The 20291-nt window shown below is 34.9% G+C and overlaps 2 protein-coding genes across 10 annotated transcripts; both read right to left on the minus strand.

The window, feature by feature from the left end:
• Nucleotides 1–2488: 2488 nt before the first annotated feature.
• Nucleotides 2489–15580, minus strand: LOC110787723 (putative pentatricopeptide repeat-containing protein At3g23330). 9 transcript variants are annotated; one of them, XM_056827381.1, is made up of 8 exons: nt 15284–15580; nt 13255–14809; nt 12431–12561; nt 12247–12317; nt 11325–11448; nt 11112–11181; nt 10291–10392; nt 2489–2929 (listed from the first exon to the last, which is right to left on the minus strand). In XM_056827381.1, the coding sequence occupies exons 2-3, from the start codon at nt 14665–14667 to the stop codon at nt 12547–12549; spliced, it is 1428 nt and encodes a 475-aa protein (XP_056683359.1). In that variant the 5' UTR covers nt 14668–14809; nt 15284–15580; the 3' UTR covers nt 2489–2929; nt 10291–10392; nt 11112–11181; nt 11325–11448; nt 12247–12317; nt 12431–12546. The 9 variants fall into 9 exon arrangements, with proteins under 9 accessions (XP_056683359.1, XP_056683360.1, XP_056683356.1 ...); XM_056827382.1 differs by having other exon boundaries at nt 12214–12317; XM_056827378.1 differs by having other exon boundaries at nt 11325–12400; nt 12475–12561.
• Nucleotides 5531–6462, minus strand: LOC110787725 (auxin-responsive protein SAUR50). The gene has a single exon (XM_021992370.2). It carries the CDS (start codon nt 6232–6234, stop codon nt 5920–5922), a length of 315 nt encoding a protein of 104 aa, XP_021848062.1. The 5' UTR covers nt 6235–6462; the 3' UTR covers nt 5531–5919.
• Nucleotides 15581–20291: the final 4711 nt, after the last annotated feature.

Here is a 20291-nt window from a genome sequence, read left to right on the forward strand (position 1 = left end):
CAGAATATATTACCGAAATAAATAATAAATAATAAATAATAAATAATAAATAATAAATAATAAATAATAAATAATAAATAATAAATAATAAATAATAAATAATAAATAATAAATAATAAATAATAAATACTCCTCCATTTCTTTTTGTTGTATCCGTTTCCATTTTAAGCGTTTCTTTTTGTTGTATCCGTTTCTATTTCTGGACATACATTTTATCCTAAAATACCCTTACATTTCTATCTAATTACCAAAATACCTAAAAATTCTACCTATATTCCCACCTAAATTTTCCCACCCCTATTATTTAATTCTTTTCCCTTCCCCATATACCCACTCTCTCACCTCCTTTATCACCCATCATTATCACTCCTCTATCTTACCTTATTTCTTTATTATTTTCTCTCTTCTATTTTTATTATAATCTCTTACATACAATCATTTTTCTTACACTCAATCATTACACTTATTCCAATACAAACCAAGATTCCAATTTTCTTAAAAACTCCCCACTTTCTGAAATGGATACATAAAAAAGAAATGGAGAGAGTAATAAATAATAAATAATAAATAATAAATAATAAATAATAAATAATAAATAATAAATAATAACTAAAGAATAATTAATAATTAATAACTAAATAACTATATAATAAATAATAATAATATGTAATTAATTACTAAATAATTCCAATAAATTTTAATATTAATATTAATAATAATTCATAATTAATAACTAATAATCCACAATTAATTATTAAAAATAATAATAAATTATATTAATAATTAATAAATACTTAGTTATAAATAATAATAATAATAATAATATAAATAAAAATAATAAGTCATATAATAATAAAAATAAAAATAATAAGTAATATAATAATATAATATAAATAATAAGTAATATAATAATATAAATAATAATATAAGTCATATTAATAATAATAATAATAATATTTAATATTATTATTAAGTTAAATTGAATTGAATTAAACTGAATTAAACTGAACCGAACTTAATGCTCCTGAAATGAACTGAGCTGAATGCTCCTAAACTGAACTGAACTGAACTGAATGCTCCTAAACTGAACTGAACTGTCAAATAAGTCCTGAAACTGAAATTAAGCCAAAAAGAACAGGGCCTAAATAACGCAGAGATTTAACGTGGTTCACTAACAATGTGTTAGTTACGTCCACAGGCAGAGGGGAGGAAAGTTTTAATTGAGGAGTATATATTACAAAATACGATTAGGTTATGACCTAGAGAGTTTATATAGTACTCTCTATACAGATGCGGAAAAGCCTAGAAAATAGGCCCAAACAGATAAACCTAGTCCAGAACAACAGATACCGTAAAACTCCGTGTTGGAACGTTGCAGTAAGGGGCTTGACCGATTCAAGACATTATTTTAACAATAACCATTTTAACATAAACCTATGGAACATTTTACAGTTTGAACAGAGCAAACGTAAAAGTTTAGAGAATTTGAACAAGAGGTAATCAATTCATATGTCTCAACATTTGCATTAGAATAAATTATAAGGGTCAGTAAGACTAGCATATTTTCACCTTAAAAAATTAAGGTTGTAGTAAGTTAATACAAGTTTCAATAGGTTAAATAAGTTTTTATAAGTTTCTATCAAATTTAATAAATTCGTATAAGTTAAGATCATATCTAATAAGTTCTCTCTCTTGCATTTAAATTTAATCAGGTTCAATAAATTTCAATCAACAAACCTAGAAGATTTCTAATGAATAGACACCACCTTATCAAACAGATGAAGAGATCCCACTCCTTAGTCAAATACATCAGGTGAGTGTTAAGGGACGAATCCTGAAAGGCTAAGATAAGTGGCACTATTCCTCATCAAGGGGTGACTAGTGGCGAGTAAACCTAGTTATTGAGAGAGTCGGGTCAAGATCGACGAGGGTCCGAGGGCCGATCTAAAATACGGAGTAGTCATCTTGAAGGAGGTTGTTATGACTTACTAGGCGAAGTAGGTCATGTTCAATAATGGGTTGATAATAAACGTGCAACGAAAAATGAGAAATGAGATTGTGAGCATTTTAAGATAGGTGGCACCATTTCTCATCAAGGAGTGACTAGTGAAGAGAGGAGGAAAGGGGAGTGTAGTGTGTGGTTGGGCTAAGAGAGGGTAGGATCAACATATCTTGTACACTAAAAAGAATATGATTACTAAAAGACAAGATAATGTGCAGAAAATTATCCAAATTTCAAAAGGAAAGTGGCATTATTTTTTGGGAACATCTAGGTAATTGAAACTCCTTCACTCTCTATACAATCCAACTTATCCATAATTCCTTGTATAATGTATATAGCATGAAAACAAATAACATCCTTAAAAATAAATTATACAGAAAATATGCAATACAATAATCAATTGAATATGACCAAACATCAAAAGAACAAAATTAATGAATCTCCTTATTTAACTCACATTTCTTTGTTCTCAATGATCACATATGCTCATGAACAAACACAGGTCATGTTGTAAAATAAAAATAAATATGCATTGAACCTTCTTGTGTACTGATGTTACCAAAAAAATCCAGGCAATTTGAAGTCACAATAGAGTTGGAAAAGGGGACAATATGGCATAAGCCATAATTGAATAAAAATGACTTGAAAAATAAAGGTAGACAAGCATTTAATGACATAAATAATGGGATACTGACCTATTTGAGGAGGAGATTTGGACAGGAAGATATTCTTCTAAGGAAGAGGTTGAGGAGAGTCTAAAACAGCAAGGAAGACAATATTTGTGGTTTAACATTAAAAGGGGGAAGATAATTAAAACTTAAGACTGTGAGTGAAGGAAGGAAAGAGAGGGACCAGCTAATCACAACTAGTTTTTTGCTTCTTAGCTTGCTGGTCCTCCACATTGATGATAGTAAACAACGCCGAAAACTGTACAAAACAAAAAAAAAAAATTAACATTTTGGGTGTGACGTGAATAAAAAACTCGGTATACAGATTCGATTTTATTCGACAATATGACATTGGGATGTTGGTAGATGAAGACATCTAGTAAAACCAAACAAATTCATATTGGTACGGTTTGCTCAACGAGCTATACGTACACAAGCTTCACTTGCAATCGCGGGGGAAAAATATACGGAGTAAGTCATTCTCTTATACAGTTTGTACAATTGTACCCTTACTTGACAAATAAAAGTACTCCCTCCGTTCTTTAATACTCGCACCGTTTCTACTTGACACGATTGCCAATGCACAACTTTGACCACCAATATCTTTAACTACATATTATAAAAACTTGTAAAAATATTAATATTTTGAAAATATATATTAAGATGAATCCAACAATATATTATATACTAACATTTGTTTTCATATACTAGAAATAAAACAGGGTCAAAGTGAATTATGTGAATAGTGCGAAAAATCAAAACGGTGCGAGTATTAAGGGACAGAGGGAGTATATAGGAATTTTGTTGGTGGCAACAAATGTTTGTTGAAAGAGACTAAGACAGATGATGGAGGAGGTTAAAGGTCTGTGTCTCAGACTCGCAGTGGTTTAAACAACTTCAAATGACAGTCAAAGTTATTCTAACTGTAGAATTAAGTAGGTAAGAACCAAAACTATTATACATGTAGCTTTGAAGAAGAAATCAGACCGATAAAAGAAAACAATTACGATAGACCTCTTTATTGGCTCTACGCATACTAAGGCTAGACACGGTTTACCAAAGGCCTCAAGCACCAATGATAGTCTCAGGTCAGAATCCTCCTCGCCCATTGTGAATGTTGTACTAGCTGTTACATCTTTTATGTTTAATGAAAGTCATGGAGTAAGTAAATATCTCCACACTTGTGTTTTACTACAGGAAGTATTTTGTTAACTTTATTAACTCTTCAAAGATCAAACAAGGTAACAATGTAAAAGAGAGGGGACCTATATCATTACTGGGGTCAGGCACTGATTCAGGCACTCAGCTTTCATCTATAATCAAGCAACAATTTATGGTTATCTTTCACTTGTGGTTGTGGTAAAAGCAAGAAGAAGAACATGAAATTAAAAGGAGAAACCAAAAGGATAAAAATGAAGATAAGTACTGCTAATATTCACGGTTTAAGCTAACCTTTCATGGAATCTAAAGACTACACCCTACAATATCACTTTCAACAACAAACTCTCTTTAAATTTTGGGTTTTTATCAATCAAGTGGGCTCCTCCTATAAGGCTATAACACAACTCACTGACAATGAACTAAATTAGGTACCAACAAACAAGTTGTTTCGGAGTAAATTAAGGTCCTAAACTTATATCATCCACAAAATCAAAGATTCATCCATGGAAGAAGTTGGGCATCACCACAAAAACATAGTTCAGCAATTCGAAAAATTGATGATTGGGGAAAAACAGGACTCTGAGTGATCATTATCATAGCCCCCCCCAACACAAAAGCTACAGTTCAATGCAGACAGAGGACTGAAAATGGTAGGGGATAAGACTTTTTCCGACCTATCATCATCCATGATCCCTTCTTTTTAATACAAAGATGGACCATATTGCTGCAAAATTAATGCATCTAGATCTCAGCATTTCAGCAAATCAAATTCAGATTTAAAGGTATTAATTAGTTCAGTGGAATGGTCGAAACGGGTTGATCAGAGGAAGTTTATACATCTTCCATCATTCCACTTCATTATAGATATTCAAGTATCACATAACAAGAAAGAAAAATAGAAAAGTGTAAAATCTACGTACAACCGTACAAGGTGGAGCATATCCTCTCTTTCCTAGCCTTTTCTCATTGCTTTCTGCCTCAATATAGGAATAATGAGATCGAAAAATAGAAAATCTACATGGTTTCCCTTTATTCTTTCATCTTTTTAGGTTGTATCACTGTTTTTTTTAAAACTCTACAAAATACCCAAGTTGATACGACGCAAAAATTTAAATAGAAGGTACAAGCACAATCGTGCAATGTAATTTTAAAAAAACCAGGTTGCGACATAGAAAATTTTAAACCCTCAAAATAAAGATGAAGTCCCAAAGGAGCAATTTCTTGCCACTTGATATTTCGAGACCAAAATTCCCTTACTATGGTCATTATTCATAAATGAACCGTTGGTAAAATACATTTAGGAATCAACCACATATTTCAAAAAATCCCTATTGCAGATAAAAACAAGACAATTCCCGAGGAATTAGTTTACTTAAATCTTTTTCTCTCCTAGGATTACCAAAACAACTTAAATATTTGTAGCAATTCGTACACAAGTACACTCTCCTATGCCATAATTCCAAGATACTCTAAGATTTGTTTGACCATTTTTAGATATCATGCACTAGTTTACGAAGGTTCCTATTGCATTATTACTCAACACTCTGTTTCTAAAACATAAAAAAAATGTTTAAGGTACCGATTAAAGAGTGATTTGCACACAAAATAAAGATCTGTTAGTTAATGTTATCGTAGTTAAAACGACACACTGCAGATATATTGAAGAACAGTCTAAAAGATGCACAACGAAAACCATCAATTAACAAGCAAGAACGAGCAGTTTCATTCCTCTCACAGGCCAGAATTAATAACTAAACTCTGTGAGGAAAAGCTTAGAATTTTTTACAAATTAATCTAACCCAGAAAACAATTTCATGGGTCTTGGGTTAGATCAGTGCTTATCAATTACAACAAAAACCCAACAATCGGGTTTAAAGAATTAAGAGATCCATCACTGACCATATTTAAAGGTCAAACAATGAAGAAAAGATGTAAAAAAAAAGTGAAGCATCATGCATGAGCCTAAGCTCACATTGAACTGCTTCATCTTACGATCATCTTTCTTCAAGAAAACTAATTTACCCCCCCCCCCCCTTTCCCCCACCAACAATCCTCTTTTTTACTTCTCTTGGTGAAAAAATAATAAAATCACCTAAGCATGGAAGTAAGAGAACGAAAAACGACTTCTTCACAAGGGATCGTAAGTCCCATATCATGATCAAACCCGAACTCCTCTTCAGCTCGTCGAAGCAAGCATTGGAACTCGGGATGAGACAAAAAGGAAATAGGCACAATGTATCTACTCCTATTCTGTCCTACATAGACAGCAAAATGGCCTTTTGGAACATCAAGGGGAAGACCATCTTCGTCGTAACCATGCTTTTTCCCTAAGCTCGAACATCTCTTAAGGATTTGCTTTAGCAATGCTGCTTGAGGTAGCTTGCTTGATTTCCTAATAGCCATTTTCTCCCCTCTTTACTTTTTTTTTTTTTTTTACTTTCAAGATTTTTTTATAAGGGAAGGTATTTTTAATTTTTTGGATATGGAAAATGTTTTTGGAGTGTTGTTTGAATGAGGAGTGATGAGAGGCTTGTAAAGGGCATGAAGACTATTTAAAGAGGAGGAAAAGGAGAGAGAAAGTCAAGAAGAGAGAGAAAGAGGAAAGGGGACCAAGGGGTCATGTGGGGTTTATTTAGGCTGCAAAGGACAGGCCACGGGCGTTTTGGGGTAAGTGTATTTCTCTCTAGGACAAGGTGGGAGCCCAGAACACTTGGCGGTAGTCCCTCGTTTGTTGCCCCTCCTAATAGCATTGTGGATCCCATAACCCTCCTTAGCTTATACTGTCATTCTCTCTCTTCAGGTGCATCTCTAAAACTGAGTTACTCCTCCTATGTTTTAAAGCCAGATACTACTACGTACAATTTTTACTGTCCTTAAATTTAACCCAAAAGTAGTAATCTTAGACACTTGACACGAGTATGGTAGGATTTTTGGATCTTGAAATTAAGTACGGAGAATAACATAATTTTATACCCTCTCTTTTACGATACTAAATAGTACCGGGTGGCCTGGTGGGTTCCTTTACATAATGTAGTTTATCTTCCTACGCTCTCTTATTGTATTATCTTAAAATGATAATGACTGCCTGAAGTAGGCTTCATCTATTTTGTAGTGGCCCTGTTATATGAACTAATCAACATTGAAGAAACATTTATTTCTAATAATTGAGCAAGAAAGATTAGCAGATAAGAAGGCCACTAATAGTATCCTTTAATCATGGACCATCTTTTAAACAAAAGATGATGATATCATAAGTTGATTAATAAAAATCCAAAACCTGTGTAGCTGGCTAGTTAGCATCTATTATCCTTATTTGGGTCGAGCACAAGACTTTGGGTTAAAAACTTGAAATAAAGGGTGTTCCCCGCCTCTGGCCCCCTCATTTTCCCTCATTTGATAAAAACACCCTTAGGTGCACCTAGTTTCAGGCACACCCAGGTCTAAGATGGATATGATCGTTCTTACTAAAACCTAAGAGATTTTATATTAATGACTCGTAAACGGTTGTACTAATTATCAAACTTATACCCAATCATGATTTGGTGAAATTTCAAAGTCCAACCAAACAGATAATCAACTAAATCAAGTCTTAGTAGACATCAGCACATGGAGATGGAAGTACAAACTTCCAACTTCCTATTAGCACCATCATTACATCACTTAAAAAAAATGCCCTACTATATTACTATTAATAGTACTAATTTCCCTGCTTAGATTCCTCCTATTGTTTACTGAAATCACGGACTGTGAGTGCAATTGTACTGGAAAGGTACACTTACAGGAACAGAGGTTTTTTGGTATTTTCTGATTGTTTAGACTTGTGATTCAATGGAAATCAGTGGAAAAAAAAATATAACAAATCTCAACAAACAGCACCTATGAAGATTGTTGTTACCCTCCATGTGTAAACTGCCACAACTTTTGAGGTGTCTGTTAATTGAGTATAATTTGCTAGACCAAATAATCCCTCTTTTGTTCCCTTCTAACTGTTATAGTTGGGTCATGTTTGAAAGTACTAACTGACAAGTAAATAGCTTAATTTTAAATTACCTCATCTGATTCACTTTAAAACGACCTTCAAATCCTTCTGCGAGATTCTAATTTTAAGTTATTCACTAATAAGAAGAATACTATCTGTATTTCTCAGGTACTACGTAGTGTACTACATATTTTAATTCACAGCATGGCTATTCTTTATCTAAGAATCTCCATGGCAAGTTGCCACATTATTTGGTTTTTATCATCTATTATCTTTGTCTCTATTGATACATCAAACATTCAAACGTGCTAAACCCGTCCTTTCGAGACTCAAAGCCTCAAAATTGAAATATAAAAAAAAAACATTTGTTTAGCTAAAAATACAATATACAAATTCAAAATGAAAACTAGTTTTCGGTTTGAGATATATTTTACCATTTTAGGTGCCTTAGGATTCCAAATAAGCCTAATTTTTCAGCCAAAGAATAAAATGTAGGCACCTGAACAGATTGATCTGGACAAAACATTTGGCACAACATTTGATCCATTTTTAGCAAAAAGACGCCACAACAGAAAAAACTATAAGCATCTGGGTTTTCCTAACAGTAGGTTTAACCAAGATGGACCTCGTCATAAAGTTCCAAAACATTCACTGCGTTCTAGATGATATTAAGAAAGTTGGATTTTCTAGACTACCTCAATAGCAAGGGCTAACAATGATAAGAAACAAGAAGTATCCTTTGTTCAATTCTGAACTTACCTATCCACCATATCTTTAGCACATTTGCTACCCACACTGGTAAAAACCCAGTAATAAGAACCTCCCTCCGTGGTCCTGCTGCCAAACCCATCACTACCAAAATCATGATCACTAAAACAACCAAGTTTACTGGAAGGAAGCACGACACTATATCCATGCAGATTGGATCTCCTTGAAAAAAGATCTTATCTCATGAATTAAGATATATTGAGGAAATTTTCCTTGGTCAGATCAATTGTAGGATTTATTATCCCTTTCCAATTGAGCCAAAAAAAAAAAAACTTTTTTTCTTTTTTGCTTTGGATTATAATAGATTTAAAAAATTTCATTAAACTATTTACACTTCTAATCTTTATTACTGTGAATGCTTTAGAATTTATATTAAGAATCAAGTGTAAAGATCCTCTTTCTAATCACAGAACAAGGCTGCATAAACCCAAACCCTTCAACCAAGCTATGGACAGGATGTTCAATCTGGAAGTCTCTCTAGAGGCACCGGAGTGACCTTGATGTATGTTACAGGATGTATGATCTGGAAATGCAGCCAAATATAATGATACCAAGACAATTCTGAATAATTTTGACAAGCACAACTGGATAGAGTAACTATGGAAAACAAGATTAAGCAGACACCATTCTTAACTCATGTAACAGCGTTGCCAGTTGGTAACATGTCTAGGTTCAGGTTAATTACACGTACAGGTGAAAGTTACCAACTTTATGTTTTCTTCATTATTGTTTAATTTTGTGTTTTTGGTCTTTTGTTTCCTTATTCTGACTTTTCTTTTGCAGGCAAAACGTTGAGCCAAACTGGAAGTTACTAGTGGTAAGCCCAGATGGTGTTGTCTACTTAAGAAGCTCTTGCATGTTCTGTGGACAATATCCGCTACTCCGTAAGCCGTAGGAAGTAAAATTCAAAGGGAAAGCGGTGCAGACATAGAGGGAGAAAGAGAGAGAGAGAGGCCCATTCTACTCTACAAAAAAAAAACACTGACCCACAGCCACAGGTGCAAACATCAAAAGGTATATTGAAGTTGATCGTGACCATAGCTTTCATAAGAGCACATGCAAGCCATGTTACTCTTGCTCTGAGATCCAATTGTAAATACTCCAGAACAGATTATTAGTAAAACAAAAAAAAAAAACTGATGTAATCTGATTCTCAACTATTTATCCCAACTAATCAAAATTTTCAACTCGTACGTACAAATACTTCCTACAAGGTACTTCCTCTCTTAATCTAGGAAATTCCCTAATGTCTTACAAAGTTACAGCAGTTTTTTTTTTTTTAGATATGCAAGAAAACAAATCTTTTATGAGCCCACTATAGTCCATTGAAACTTGGTGTTTTTTTACGAAAAAAAATGACATACTCAGTTATTTACTGGCAGCATCGGAGCACAAATAGGAATCAACACTTGAAATCACAGGTGCAACAAGGTGAAAGAAAAAGAAAGCAAAATAACAGAAGCATCAGAATTCAGAACCGTAGTAACTCTAGTAAGTAGATAAACACTAACAGGAATGCAAATCACACATTCTCTATGGTCCCTAATTTCTACAGGAAGCGTTGTTACTCAAAATGACTTGAGACATTCAAGAGTCATAAAGCACCTAGATGATAAGTTAGTCAGGGAAAGACATAATTAGAATGATTAGATAAGGCTAGCAGTTTGGTCCACCACAGAAAAGCATAGATTATAAAGGATCAGAAGTCGTACCTGTTAATAGTCAATTCCAGATGAATGACAAGATCACGTCTGCAAAACCATAAGCACATGCAAAGATGATGACATTGGAGGTTAAAATCTCCTAATCTCTACCTGTATGAAAAAAAAATGAAGATGACTATCAGTCTATGATGTTGATGGAGGTTTCCCACTACGGCCCCAACTTAATCATATGTAGTTAGTTTGTCAAATGAACTCTAATTTAATAGGGAAATTTCTATGAAATCGTGGTACTGAAGCCATATTCAGATTATTCACTACAGGACATCCAGCTCAAAGTGTCTTTTTTAATGTGTTCGGTTCAAGAGGAAAGGACTATGAAGTACCACTTTCAAAACTCAATAAGTTTCTGTAGAAAAAGTTGACATCAAAGTGTTTTGAGTTGTTAATATGATCGTACAACAAAAAACCTCCTCCCTCCTTCCACCTTCCTCAATCACTGTAATTCGAAAGTAAGCATTTCCGTTTTTTTCCCCTTTCTTCCAGGCCAAAGTTCAGAATATCATGACTAATCGTTCCATTTAAACTTGCAAGAATCAACCATGATATTCTTTTACAGTATACTTAGCTAAATTGATAGTATAGCATGTATTTCGTTTTCGAATGGTTATATTTCAAACATCAACAGTCCAAATGACTCCTGCTATGTGTTAGACACTCAAACATCTCTACAAATTATTGCAGAAGTCAAAAACAGCAAAACTAAGAGGGGATTCAGAGTTATAACTCCCTAACAGCATAACAATCAAGGGTATATATCTCCTATTAGCAATTCTTAACAAGGCTTTAGATCTGACAATGAAATATCTTACGTGGTGGTTGAGGCTGTTCTTGTTGCTGATAGACTCAGCTCTCTTTTAGTTTGGAAATATGAGCTTCCACCTAAATCATTCGAATAACATAAGAAATCAAGTCCATATGTAAAATCCTTTTTAATAAAATTAATTGAGCTCTGCTCTGTAGATAATTTAGATAGTCGACAATCCTAGTTATAGATTCCTGGAAACCAAAAATGGTATGCTTACAGTGATTCGACTAGAGTTTGTTTCATATCAGAAAAATGTATAGACAAAAATAATACAATAGCTTTTTTCCATCCAGCAGTATGCATCCATATTACACCATAGCATCTGCAATTCTGCATTAGACCTGTAACCAGTATAAATAAAAACAGATGTACTGTTCAAATATTCAATAGATCTGGACACTCAACATCAGGTCCCAAACATATCCATTACTAGGGAAAGGTTCTTTGATTATTCAAATTATTCTATGAGTATCCACAGACAAAAGTGTCTCGGGCTCTTAGCCACACGTTATCCTACTCCTAAATCCAAGCAACAGCATCCAATAGAGTAAATTGCATGTTTCTAAGTTGTACACTAACCTGTTTGCACATGTTATATCAGTGGTTCTTAGCAATTTATCAAAGCACTATTATCTACTCTATCAAGTATCAACAGTACCACACATTAAAGTTTGAGTTTGACCTTCACTTTATGTTGTGTAGTAAATATTTAGTGTACTTTAGTCTTTAATCCTGGCTCCTGTGGAGAACAAGGCCCGATCTTGAAGTGTCCAATTTGTAAAAGACTAGATACACTAAGGACATCACATTTTCTAGTTAAAACCTTTCAAATGTATCACATGACTACTGATAAAAACATCCAACGAACCAAGGTGCACCAATGGAGCACACCCAAACAATGAATAATATAATGTCACCCACATTGTTAAAATCTTGATTGCAAGTTTTTATTCTGTTAAATTCAGGATGGGTGAATTAGCCGAATAGATATCCCTGATTGGAGGGAAGCCCCTATGTTACACAAAGGTTTGAAGATAGCTGAACAAGAATTAAACAGCACTTGTAAGTTGTAACTATGTACTAGAAAATGCAGCTGATAAGCTGACCTGGTATAAGCTGCTGCAAGTTTCAGTACTCACCTCCTCTGACAAAGTTACTGAATGAGATGATTAAATATTGCGCAACACCTCTCATTTTTCGATGACCCTAACTAGAGCCATAGCATGATAAGAGATCCGAATGTTTCACCAAATACGTAGAGAGAAAACGCATCACTGGGTGATCAACTGAGACCTAATGTAACTTAAGAGTTAGGATGCTTACTTTTGGATTTTTCTTCATTCAAGCAACAATTGCAACTAAAGCACCTGATTGCTCTGGGAATAAGAAATCAATCAAGTGATATACTCTTAAACAGCAGGATTCCATCTTGATAACGTTCATAACATGTGCATCTGCAAATGGTCGCATATGTGAGCTTCTTCACTCCCACTACAACAAGCCTTACATATTGATAATTTTAAATCAGTAATTACTCATCGCAGCAAAAATACCGAATTATAGGCACAAGGGTTTGATCCAATTTCTATTAACATCAATGAGAAGATACAAATCTCAAACCAAAACTATCACAATGGATAAGAAAGTTCCAAACACTTTCAAGCAACTCCACGTAATAGACTTCTCTACTTTTAGAACCTTTCAAAAAATCATCCAGCATCCATGGATGATGTAACACATACTACCTTTGTGTGCTTGAGGGCTCTATCTCATCTTCACTCACTTTTTATTTTATATATCCCCTTCTAGAACCATATAAAGGAAAGGGAATACCATTATCCACACAGCACGCTGACAGTAGCTTTTATAACATATAATCCTACTACAACACTTCACCATTAATGACACTTTACATCAAAGCCTTTCTTCGTGAGAGCATCAATGACCTAGTGTTTATTTCTTTATCAGGTAGGCGACCACTGCAATTTATAAGATAAATACTTTGGTGCATTCATGAACTTGTGTTAACACTTCTCCATAAGAGTCTGAATTTTGACTGATTTCTCCAAAGATCTGGAAGCAAACAAGTATATATGTACTCCACTCTGTAAACTATTTTTCTAGCTTCAACTTGTTACCTGACTTACCTCTATCCAACTACATCCAGCAGCTTTCTTTATCCCCTGTTCTTTCATCAAATTACTTAATTGTTCAATCTCGTCCCACATGTCGAACTTAGCATACAAGTTTGACAATAAAGCAAGAACCCCAGCATTTTGAGGATCCAATTCAAGAGCCTTCTTAGCAGCCATCCTTGCCAAATTAACATTACCACGATCCTTGCAAGCATTAAGAAGCGCTCCCCATAATGAGACAGAAATGCCAAGCCCTTTTCCAGTCATCTGATTCACTAGCTTCCAAGCCTTCTCCAACTCACCAGCCTTGCAAAGCAAGTCAACTATACAACTGAAGTGCTCAGTGCCAGGATCTAGCCTAAAGTCACGGATCATGGACTCAAAATAAGATAGACCAAGATCAACTTCGCCAGTGTGAGCACAAGCTGATATAACAGCCACAAAGGCTACCTTGTCAGGCCTCACTCCTTCAACCAACATGTCCCGATACAACTGAACTACTTCTATATAATGCCCACTTCTGCCATACGACCCTAACATTGAAGTCCACAGAACAATGTCCCTCTTTTTCTTTTCACCAAATTCAAGTCCGGATAAGTTAAAAACTTGTAGAGCCTTGCTTACTAACCCACATCTCCCATACATTTCAATTAATGAACTTAAGAAGACCACATCAGTTTCTAAGCCAGAATTTGTCCGGAGCACATAGGCATGCACTTGCTTACCAAGGCCAATAGCAGACAGCCCTGCACATGCACATAAAGCTGCCGTCAAAGTGAAGGGATCATAATTCAGATTCAGCAAAGGCATCTTTCTTAACAGCTCAATTCCCTTAATCCAAAGCTTGGCCTCACCATAACCTGCTAAAAGGGCATTCGCGCAAACGGAATTTTTCATTGGAATTTCATGAAATGCTATTTCTGCATCATCGATGAGTAGTGATCTAGAATACAAACCAACAACAGCACTACCCGCAAATACACTTCCGGACCAACCTGCCTTCACTATATAGGTATGCATCTGCTTACCAAAATTAAAAGTGTTGGCACTTGAAGCAGCAGTTAAAGCACTGCATAGGGCATAAGAATCCAGAGGAACACCATGGATATGCATCAAAGAGAGTGTCCTAAGAGCCAAAGAAAAGAATCCATTTCGATTAAATTCAGCAAGTAATATGTTTAAGGGTAATGGATTTTGAGATCTTATGGAAGAGATGAAGCTGGTTAAACTTTGAAGTGTATTTTTGTTGGACGCCACAGTTATACATGAATACATAAGTTTAGTAAGAACGTCAAGGGAACTAAAAAGAAATCCCTTTCGAAGTAGTTGGCCATGGAATTTCTTGATCTCATTGAACTTATTGGTTGATGTAAAATGGTTTAGTGAACAGATGACAGACTTCTCTTCAGCATACCAACATACCATTCTTTCAATCTCTATTTCCCCTTTACCATGAATAACATTACTTAGGCGCAGATACTTTGGCGGTTATTAACAGCTGTGGCTGCCTCTGTATGCAAGTAATGCAACAGGTTACCTCCTTAGCCAGAAAATTTAGAGCTCTTTCCTAATACATAGCGAGATAATGATCAGACAACAGACAAAAGAAATGGAAACATCACGCACGAATTTGCCTTAATTTTATACAGTTTTCACGTCGAGTACTTGAATCACAGAAGAAAATTGTCTAGCACAAGATTTAATCAAATCAATCATAATATTTCGCACAAACATTTAATCAAACACGTAATGTGCATTCATTTTTTAGAACTTCATTACAACTTTTGAGAAATACATGATGAAACATCAAGTAAAATAACACCTCTCTAAGTACAGAAAAAAAATTAGAAGTTTCTGTGAACAATCTATGAATTCATCCCAAAATTAGTGAATTGATGCCTTAATTCATCAAAAAATTATCAATAATTGCAGAAATGGTGAAATAATGTAAAATACGTCTCTAACTTATAATAATTTCAATGGATGGGAGATTATAGTTTGAAATTAAAAGAATTGAAAGAAAAAAAAAACATATTCTTACAGATTAATGGTTTCGGAATTCTGATATTGGAGCTGAACTGCATTTAAGAACTGCTTTCAATGGCGACCGGAGGAAAACACGAACATCAAATCTTCGAGGTTGCGGTTTCGAGTCGAGGAAAGAACTAGATCAATGCGTGGAGAAATGTGAAGCGGCCTGCTTCCATGAATGTTGGATGAGAGAAGGTAATAGAAAATCTGCTTGTTTAACGTTCGCTTCCTTTTTTAAATCTGCTAGCGGGAGTTTTATACAGCATGCCTTAGATTCTAAACAAACTAGTGGCAGGCGAATGGGTGCGAACTGCAAATCCTCTACTTAGACCCCATTTCCACCCCCATTTTCCATTAACTTGACATACCTCTTAATTAAATCTATTAATTTTCTTAACTACTTTTTTAATTTTTAAAAAATCCACTTTAAATTCACCTTCAAACACAATTATTAATTTTAACAAACAAATAAATATGAAATTAAATTAACATACATATAAGTAACTTATCATGTAAAATTTTCTAAAAAGTAAATAATAAGCATTGCGTACATGGCAGCACCACATGAGCCCCAAAAAATATATATCCATTGCATGCATACATTATAAAATGATATTAGCCAATATTAGGCCTGAATAATACTCCGTAGGCAAACAGGAAGCAACAATTGCCTAGACTGTAACAACCCGACAATTCTCCATTTTCTAGAATAACCCTTTTTATAAATATAACTATAGAGAATTATCAAAGTATTATCGCCCGTGTGAAAACGTAACGGCTTATTCAGAATTTTGCAGCGGAAAACATAAAACTAACTTTAGGTTTATAAATAATCAATTACAGAGTTAATTCCAAAACCAATTAACGAAAATAAAGTACATGTAGCTAGTACGACAAGTTGCAAACTCTCTAATCCCGATCCCAATGATGCATCATTTCAAACCTGTAAATGGACAACGCTTATTGATTCTTAGAGACTGCTCACCAAAAATGGGTCATCACAAGATCCAGGCCCGGCCCTATACCTGTCCAAAGTGGGACATGGCACAGGGCCCCCAAGTATAAATGGGCCAAAATCGAGTGAAATTAAAGGGCCCCAAAAATGCTCAAATGTTGAATATAAAGTAAAAAAAAATTACTACTGTCGGAGTAGAGTTAGGCAGTTAGCAACATCACGTGTAAATTGTAACTAAAGAGAGGCCCACCTATTTATTGTTTCAATGTTTCATTCGGACAATGATAGAGTGACCCTAAGGGTTGGTAACCCTTTTAATATTGAATTTTGATTGGTTACAAATATATTGAAACTTTACATACAACATTTTCTCTCTCCAACTAATTATGCTTATATATTATTTTATGTTATATGTATCTTAGGGGTTGCCAACCCTTAGGGTCAACCAAACATTTTCCGTTTCATTCCCATGCAATGTCACTGTTTGCCAGAGAACTTCCCGTTTTTTTCATTTTTGATAGTTATTTTTCTCTTTTTCTTCATTTTTTCAGTTTTTATTGGAAAAAAAAAAATCTGTGCCTATAATTTACTTAGAAGAAGAACAAAAATCATAAATTATATAAGGGCCTATTTTTTAGCACGGGAAAATTTAGCACAGGGCCCCAAGTTTGTTTGGGCCGGGCCTGACAAGATCAATAAGGCATAGCCATGATCAACACACACAAACAAAGCACGTAATCAGCAAAGCTGAGTACTACATACCAAATCAATAATAATACTAACATGATTCTATTAAATGAACAATCCTAACATGATACTAATAAAACATAAGTAAGGACAACCAAAACATATTAACTTGAAGACCACACTTGACTAGACTAGACTAGAGTGGACTAGACAGTACTAGACTTTTATAACATTAATATTATTTTAATTGAAATAGTCAATGGACCGAGTTGTCCAACCAGAAGTCTTCACTAAGGAAGACGAGGTACGGGCGTGACTCCGTAACCTCAGTGATTATTTTTTATTTTGGATTGAATTTCATTTTAGATTTATTTTTTAATTATTAGATTGTTTGACTTTGGATCGAATTATATATGCGTAATATTAATAATTAATTAATAAAAATATCTACGTGGCGCCTAATTATTTATCTACGTGCCACTTGACTTTTTTAATTCAAAAATAATTTCAAAATATTATTTTTCATTGGCCGAAAGTATTGATTTCCTACGTGACGCTCTAATATTGGATAAGTGTTTGATTTTAGATTGAATTATTTTGAATGATTTAGGGAAAAACAATAAAAAAATAAAACGAAACTCATGCATATATAAAAAAATATTAAACGAAACCCCTGCATCAATAGAAACCATCTAATAACATAAGTATAAAGTAACTAATCATAATAATTAAAAAAATGTACGAGATTCAAAACTATTTATATACTGTTATAAAGTAGGGTAAAGGGAGAGATAGGAAGAGAGAAACCGACAGTTATGATCTTACTCCAATTAACATAATATGTACGCACACGTACATTATATAGGATAAGGATGTCAAGGGTATAATGGGTATCCACAATACAATATGTTTATAACACTCCCCCTTGGATGTCCATTATCTAAAACAATACAATAGCCCTGTAATATACTCCCTCTGTATTTATTTAAGAGATACACTTGACCGGACACGGGTATTAAGAATAAGAATTGAATTAAATAAAATAATAAAACAAGTGGGGTTGGGTAGATATTTTAATAAGTAAACAAGTGGGGACCATGTCATTTTCGGGTTGGGAGGTGGGGTGGGTAAATTAGATGTATTATTTAATTAGATGGTGGGGTTGATAAGTTACTAAAAATGGCAAGTGTATCTCTTAAATAAATACGGCCGAAAAAGGCAAGTGTATCCCTTAAATAAATACGGAGGGAGTACATGAGATGATGCCTCATTAAAAACCTTACTAGGAAAACCTCGTGGGATAAAAACCTAGTGAAGGAAAAGAGTACAACACTCATCATAATACGCTAGGGATGTTGCCTCGTTAAAAACCTTACCAGGAAAATCCAATGGGACAAAACCATGGTTAAGGGAAAAAGAGTGCACCGCGTATTTTCTCCCCCTAATGAATACATCACTTGACATCTTCAAGTTCAATGAATATAATTTTGTTGATAACTTTTCAAATGTATCAACATGTAACTCTTTGAAATTTGATTCTCCACCACTTGACTTGAATTTTCAAATCTTCATTTGTATGCACTAGGTGAGTATTTATATCACCAAACTTTTGAAAATAATACTTGAAATAAATATATTTTACATAATATTACAAAATGTATCATGTGGACATATATAAACCTTCTTCTGGAGGTTAGGAATAGTAGTAATCAATAATATTGACCAAAACTTCTTTAGTCATACTTTCATGGCAATACATGATAGTTAACAATATCATCTTCCAACTAGTAGGTATAATATAATTAATACTGTTATTTATGGTTCTCCTGGACCATGAAATAAAACTCATTGTAAGAAAATTACATACTCTTATCTTATGTTATGAATCAACTTATATTAGTACAAGAATTCTTTCATGAATAAACTAATATGTAAATTTCATAATTTTCAAGTACTGAAACTACTGGTTGAGACGACATTTCAAAAACACTCTTCAAGAGTTTAGATAATATTTGATCAATGTTATGACATTCATATTGTACGGGGTGTCCTACCGGCACCACCTGGTACCGGCAGAACTCCCCGTAGGTAAACTTAACCTGCAGGTAATCTGGTCATCTTAGGTAAATATCCTCTACCGGCATTATTTGCAAGACCCCCTACCGGCATTATCATGAAGACAACCAACCAAGGGTCACTATCAACAGGTCGCTATCTAACCACAAGGGACCTACCTGATCGTACCTTTGGATTAGTCTATATAAGGAGCACCTCATTTATTGCTATGAGGTACAAAAACACTTAAACACACTTCTTTCTTACTCTTTAATCATCTCTCAATCATCTCTTAATCTCTCAGTAATCTTACTTAAGCATCGGAGGGGGGATCCTCGAACCACCCCCGAGGCTAGTTAATCCATTCTGTTGTGCAGATATCAACCGGCACTCTCAACAGGAATCCAGTATCCCACAGTCAGCTGTTCTCATTCCACACCCGGAACAATTGGCGCTAGAAGGAGGGGACCTCATTCCTTGAAACGGTAGAACAGTCAGTATGGATCTCTCACAGAAAGACGGTAAAATATCAAAGAAAAGTCAGGAAAAAGCAACAACTCCGCAACCGGCGACAACCTCTAAATTCCAACCCTCACTTCTAAACCCAGCCCATCCATTACAAGCACAATCAGTTATAAGCCCAGCAACAAAAAACACCTCGATACCGGCACAAAAGGAATTCACAGTGGAGGACGATGATGAGTTAGAAATAGAAAGCCCTGCCAGAGAGCAACCGAAAACCCCGCTAGAGCAGACGCTGCAGGAGCGCCTGTCTCCCCTGTCGGAAGTATTCACGGGAGAACAATTGAAAACACTGTCAGCGGTGATGGCCGCTTTGTCAGAGCTACCAGCCTCGCAGCAGCCAGGTTCAGTCGGCGGCCTAAGAAAGACCAGGTCGGCAATTCCCCAGTTACCCGTTAGGGATCTCCTAACCGCCCTGAATCAGGAAAACACCCCAGAAAAAAGAAAGCGCTCGGATCCGGCGGAAACAGAATGGCCTGAAACAGAGCAAGTCCCAACCGCGGAATATGAGCGAAGAGCGCCGGTTCTATAGATAGCTAGACGGCAGACAATCCAGCCAAAGGATTCTCCTCTGTGCCGAGAAATCCTAGAAGAAAGGATGGAAAGGATAAAAATCCCGACAGGGAGATACGATGGGACGACGGATCCGGAGGATCACTGCACCACATTCGAACAGCACATGATGCTGTACACAGATTCTGATGCCATGTGGTGCAAAGTATTCCCATCCACACTCTTAGGAGTTGCAGCAAGCTAGTATAAGGGCATAGAGGCACACTCCATATACAGTTTTCGACAG

Source organism: Spinacia oleracea, chromosome 4, assembly GCF_020520425.1.
Source record: "Spinacia oleracea cultivar Varoflay chromosome 4, BTI_SOV_V1, whole genome shotgun sequence".
Lineage (NCBI taxonomy): Eukaryota > Viridiplantae > Streptophyta > Magnoliopsida > Caryophyllales > Amaranthaceae > Spinacia > Spinacia oleracea.